We start from the raw sequence: 6,164 nt of genomic DNA on the forward strand, positions 1-6,164 counted from the left end.
TTGAGTTTCTTCTTCTGTAAACCGAGGGAAGGTTTTAAAAGAGGACTCATTTTTGTATCTGTGCCATTATGGTGTCTCCATTTTAAAGTATTTTATTTTGTGTTTGAAAAAAGCATTAAGTTACTATTGTGGATTCACCACCACCTACAATGGTGGAGTCCTGAAACAAATATTGTGTGTAATTCATTTTATTGTGGCCACTAGGCGGCGGTGATATAGTTTAAAGACATTTACAAACCATAGAGCCCAATTTGAAGAAGAAGACGATGCTCTGCTCTTTGGCTGATCACTCCCAACCCATAGGAATCCCCACCCAGTTGGCCACTTTAAAATGGTGGAAGGCCTCGATGGCAATGTCCATGCTGAAACTGATTCTATCCATCTAGAACCCTCTGTCTACCTCTATGTTCCAGATTGAAGTCCAGATTCCTGAAAAACACCCTGTTATGCTGCAGGTTCACATCAGTACTGACAGTAGAGGGCAGCATAACTGCATAACTCTAGCGTTATTTTGCTCTCTGTCTCTAGCTCTGTTTCTCTTTCTATCTCACACACACACACACACACAGGGTGTTTCCACACGTGTGTGGATGAACCATGTTAAGGTGTGTTTTGGGGCAGGATCCTAGTAAATTGACCTATCACGCGTTGTGGTTGTAGGGGCCAGTCACAAGTGGATAGTGGAGGAAACGACAGCTGTCTACCATCAGACCAGCCGAACGGAGCAGACTAATATATTGAGTAGATTTTATTAAACTTTTATTTTCATTTATTGATTGGTGTGAGTGAAAACTGTGTTACGAAATCTGGAGCAGAAGAGCAGAGAGCACCATCTCTACACAGCATGACCCCGGAGAGAGAGAGGAGGAGGTAGGATTTTTAGCTTCACATCAGATCGTAGTGCAGAAAAGACGTTTAATATCACAACTAAAAATAGAGAATCAGTTCACAAACGTAATTGTTTTTAAATGATACATTATCTTATTCATAGTGCATTTCACCTGCATATATGCTCGAGTAACTGCATTGTATATTTGAGAATACACTCAGGTCTAAAATTACTGGCACCCTTGATAAAGACGAGCAGAAAATACAGTAGAAAATGAATCCCACTGTGTTTCCTTATTATTCAATCTTCAAGGAAACCTTTGACTCAGTCTTTCATGCCACAAGACAACCAGTCGGTCGACATGTGCCTAGTCAACACTTTTTAGGCATTAATGGGAACTCCATAGAAAGCGGGTGTTGTGGTGTGCCTTAGAAGTAGGGTACGAAGAGTTTACCCACCATGCACCCCACCACACACACTGTCATTATCATTGTACTATTTCTCTCTATCTTTCTCTCTGTCTCTCTTCCTTAGGATAATGAGTTGTGAAGCAGCGAGGGCTAGGCGGAGAGCAGAGTCTCAGGTGTTGATTGACATGTCTCAACTCCTCCCTCTCCCTTCCTCCCTCCGCCCACAGCTAGACAAACCCTCCATCATACGACTAACCATCAGCTACCTTCGCATACACACACTGCTCTCTGGTACACACACACACACACACACACACACACACACTCACTTTCGCTCTCACTCACTCACTCACAAACAAACAAACAAATGCACACACCCAGTCATGTTGTTTATGTCTCTTTATCCTAGGCTTTGCTGACCGACAGACGTGGGAGAGGAGGGACGAGGAGGGAGAGAGGGAAACGAGGGAGGAGGGAGAGAGGGAAACGAGGGAGAGGAGGGAGGAGGGAGGGAGAGAGAGGTGGGCGGAGGGAAATAGGGAGGCGGGAGACAGGGAGCTCGGGGAGAGGAGGGAGGAGCGAAAGAAGGAGATGGGGGAGACAGATCTATACCTGAGGATTCTGGGTGGCTTTGTCGTCGTGGTAACGACAGAAGGAGACATGATCTACCTGTCAGATAACATCAGAGAATACATGGGTTTAACTCAGGTACTTACACACACACACACACACAAACACACACACACAAACACACACACACACACACACACACACACACACACACACACACACACACACACACACACACACACACACACACACACACACACACACACACACACACACACACACACACACACACACACACACACACACACACACACAAACTGAGTGATTTATACAGTATATGAATGTTTTTCTCCAGGTGGAGTTGATGGGGCATAGCATATATGATTTCACACACCCCTCTGACCATAAGGAAATCAGAGACAACCTTGACCTCACTGCAGGTGTGTAAACAGATGTAGGATCTTCATTTGATTACTCTTTTGTTGATGATAATTGTCCTGCAGTGTACTGGAGATGTAAAAACATGTATAAAGTTTGTAATTTCCATTTTAAAATGTCAGACTTAATTTGACCTAACGAAAAATGTATCAACCCCTACAAACAATGGCCATTAATTAGAATCCACATAATAATCCATATTTCATGTTGATGAACAATTGTTATCCTTCTGTAGCAAACTGGCTCAAATTAAGATCATACATCTGTACATATACAGTACCAGTCAGAAGTTTGGACACACCTACTCAATCAAAGGCTTTTCTTAATTTTTACAATTTTCTGCATCATAGAATAATAGTGAAGACATCAAAACTATGAAATAACACATATGGAATCATGTAGTAACCAAAAAAGTCTGAAACAAATCAAAAAATATTTAATATTTGAGATTCTTCAAAGTAGCCACCCTTTCCCTTGATGACAACTTTGCACACTCTTGGCATTCTCTCAACCAGCTTTTTGAGGTAGTCACCTGGAATGCATTTTAATTAACAGGTGTGCCTTGTTACAAGTTCATTTGTGGAATTTCTTTCTTTCTTAATTAAATAAAGGTTAAATAAATTTAAAATTTTTAAAAATGAATGGTTTTGAGCCAATCAGTTGTGTTTTGACAAGGTAGGGTTGGTATACAGAAGATAGTCATATTTGGAGAAGACCATATTGCAAGATCAGCTCAAATAAGCAAAGAGAAACGACAGACCATCATTACCTTAAGGCATGAAAGTCAGAACTTTCAAAGTTTCTTCAAGTGCAGTCGCAAAAAAACATCAAGTGCTATGATGAAACTGTCTCTCATGAGGACCGCCACAGGAAATGACGACCCAGAGTTACCTCTGCGGCAGAGGATACATTCCTTAGAGTTACCAGCCTCAGAAATTGCAGCCCAAATAAATGCTTCACAGAGTTCAAGTAACAGACACATCTCAACATCAACTGTTCAGAGGAGAATGTGTGAATCAAGCTTTTATGGTCGAATTGCTGCAACAAAATAAACACTATTAAAGGACACCAATAAGAAGAAGAGACTTGTTTGGGCCAAGAATCACAAACAATACACATCTTTCCTTTGGTCTGAGATCAGTCCAAATTTGTAATTTTTGGTTTCAACAACTGTGTCTTTGTGAGACGCAGAGTAGGTGAACGGATGATCTCTGCATGTATGGTTCCCACCGTGAAGCATGGAGGAGGAGGTGTGGGGGTGCTTTGCTGGTGACACTGTCAGTGATTTATTTAGAATTCAAGGCACACTTAACTTACACGGCTACCGCAGCATTCTGCAGCGATACGCCATCCCGTTTGTTTTGCGCTAAGTGGGACTATCATTTGTTTTTCAACAGGACAATGACCCAACACACCTCCAGGCTTTGTAAGGGCTATTTGACCAAGAAGGAGAGTGATGGAGTGCTGCATCAGATGACCTGGTCTCCACAATCACCCAACCTCAACCCAATTGAGATGGTTTGGGATGAGTTGGACCGCAGAGTGAAGGAAATGCAGCCAACAAGTGCTCAGCATATATGGGAACTCCTTCAAGACTGTTGGAAAAGCATTCCAGGTGAAGCTGGTTGAGAGAATGCCAAGAGTGTGCAAAGCAGTCATCAAGGCAACGGGAGGCTACTTTGAAGAATCTAACATATCAAATATATTTTGGGTTACTACATGATTCTATATGTGTTTTTTCATAGTTTTGGTTTCTTCACTATTATTCTACAATGTAGAAAATTGTCAAAATAAAATAAAACCCTTGAATGAGTAGATGAGTCCAAACTTTTGACTGGTACTGTATGTGTGTTAGGGGTGTGTTCTGCTTTTACTGACTGGGTATGGTATTTCCTTACAAAATAATTGATTCTGAAATGGTTCTGTGGTAGTTGTGAAATGGTTGTCTGATAGTTGTGAAATAGCTGTGTGATGTTTGTGAGACAGTTGCGTGATAGTTGTGAAATGGTTTTGTCATAGTTGTGAAATAGTTGTGTGATAGTTGTGTGATGGTTGTATTGTGTTTGTACTTCCAGGGCGGAGCGGGTGTGGAGGACTGAGAGACTTTCTGATGAGGATGAAGTGTACAGTGACTCACAGAGGAAGAACTGTCAACCTCAGATCAGCCGGCTGGAGGGTGAAGATTAACTTCAAATAAACCTTTAGTTACACTTTTCGTGCCAAATTGTCCCTGTGGCATGTCATCATGATAGAGGTGACAAACAACATATTTTTGGTGACTAGAAAAAGGTGTATTTACCATTTGTAAATTCCAGTTAAATGTGTGTGTTTATGTGTGTGTATGTATGTGTGTGTGTGTGTGTGTGTGTGTGTGTGTGTATGTGTGTGTGTGTGTGTGTGTGTGTATGTGTGTGTGTGTGTGTGTGTGTGTGTGTGTATGTGTGTGTGTGTGTGTGTTTATGTGTGTGTGTGTGTGTTTATGTGTGTGTGTGTGTGTGTGTGTATGTGTGTGTGTGTATGTGTGTGTGTGTGTGTGTCTGTGTGTGTGTGTGTGTGTGTGTGTGTGTGTGTGTGTGTGTGTGTGTGTGTGTGTGTGTGTGTGTGTGTGTGTTTATGTGTGTGTGTGTGTGTGTTTATGTGTGTTTATGTGTGTGTATGTGTTACTGTTGTTTTGTTAGGTGCTGCAGTGTCGCGGGTGTTTGAAGGTGTGTGTGTCAGGACCCTCTCTTACTTGTGTGCTCTTCACCTGCCAGCCCCTGTCCCTCACACACACACTCCTACACACACACACCTTCACCAGCCATCACAGCATGGACATGAGGTTCACTTACTGTGACCAAAGGTAACACACACACTCAGATTCGCACACAAACACACACATGCACAAACATACAGATACATACGCACTTCCACAAACACACATAAAATATGCACAAAACCATCATCTGTATGTGTGTGTGTGTGTGTGTGTGTGTGTGTGTGTGTGTGTGTGTGTGTGTGTGTGTGTGTGTGTGTGTGTGTGTGTGTGTGTGTGTTGTAGGGTGACTGGGTTGTTAAGTTATCGTCCAGAGGAGTTGCTGGGTGTCTCTATGTATGATCTGTGTCACACTCTGGACTTACACACTCTGACCAAAAGCCACCTGAACCGTGAGTACACACACACACACACACACACACACACACACACACACACACACACACACACACACACACACACACACACTCGTATGTCCTGTATTAGAGGCACTAACAAGATGCTCCCCCCCCTCCAGTGTGTTCTAAGGGTCAGTCAGTGAGTGGGGTGTACAGGGTGTTGGTTAGAGGGGGAGGGTACATGTGGGCAGAGACTCACAGTGCTGTCATCTCCAAACCCCGCCCAACGCAGCCACACCCATCACAGCCACACCAATCTAGACCCTCACCGCCACTCTTCGTCGCTTGTGTCACATACATCCTCAGGTAGGAGGGACCACAGAGTGTTCACGTTATGTATGCTGTAGCCATAGTCTTGTAAAGAGTATTTTAGAGATAGCATTGTAGAGATCATATTTAAGAGATAGTATTGTAGAGATAATATTTGAGATACCATTGTATAGATAATATTAAAGAGATAGCATTGCACAGATAATATTAAAGAGATAACATTGTAGAGATAATATTAGATATAGCATTGTAGAGATAATATTAAAGTGATAGTATTGTAGAGATAATATTAAAGGGACAGCATTGTAGAGATAATATTAAAGAGATAACCTTGTAGAGATAATATTAAAGAGATAACCTTGTAGAGATAATATTAAAGAGATAGCATTGTAAAGATAATATTAAAGAGATAGTATTGTAGGGATAATATGAAAGAGATATCATTGTAGAGATAATATTAAAGGGACAGCATTGTAGAGATAATGTTAAAGAGA

The 6,164-nt window shown here is 41.8% G+C and overlaps 1 protein-coding gene across 1 annotated transcript in view; it reads left to right on the forward strand.

The window, feature by feature from the left end:
- Positions 1–549: 549 nt before the first annotated feature.
- The window catches only part of LOC110492879 (endothelial PAS domain-containing protein 1-like), a 6,265-nt gene continuing 650 nt past the window's right edge, over positions 550–6,164 (forward strand). Inside the window, exons 1-8 of the mRNA XM_036946152.2 lie at positions 550–870; positions 1,364–1,530; positions 1,649–1,947; positions 2,165–2,249; positions 4,323–4,423; positions 4,926–5,089; positions 5,288–5,394; positions 5,520–5,706. Of these exons, the coding sequence (XP_036802047.2) occupies positions 845–870; positions 1,364–1,530; positions 1,649–1,947; positions 2,165–2,249; positions 4,323–4,423; positions 4,926–5,089; positions 5,288–5,394; positions 5,520–5,706 (1,136 nt within the window). The 5' untranslated portion in view covers positions 550–844. The remainder of the gene's footprint in view (positions 871–1,363; positions 1,531–1,648; positions 1,948–2,164; positions 2,250–4,322; positions 4,424–4,925; positions 5,090–5,287; positions 5,395–5,519; positions 5,707–6,164) is intronic.

Source organism: Oncorhynchus mykiss, chromosome 16 (assembly GCF_057628025.1).
Source record: "Oncorhynchus mykiss isolate SJ-2025 chromosome 16, ASM5762802v1, whole genome shotgun sequence".
Lineage (NCBI taxonomy): Eukaryota > Metazoa > Chordata > Actinopteri > Salmoniformes > Salmonidae > Oncorhynchus > Oncorhynchus mykiss.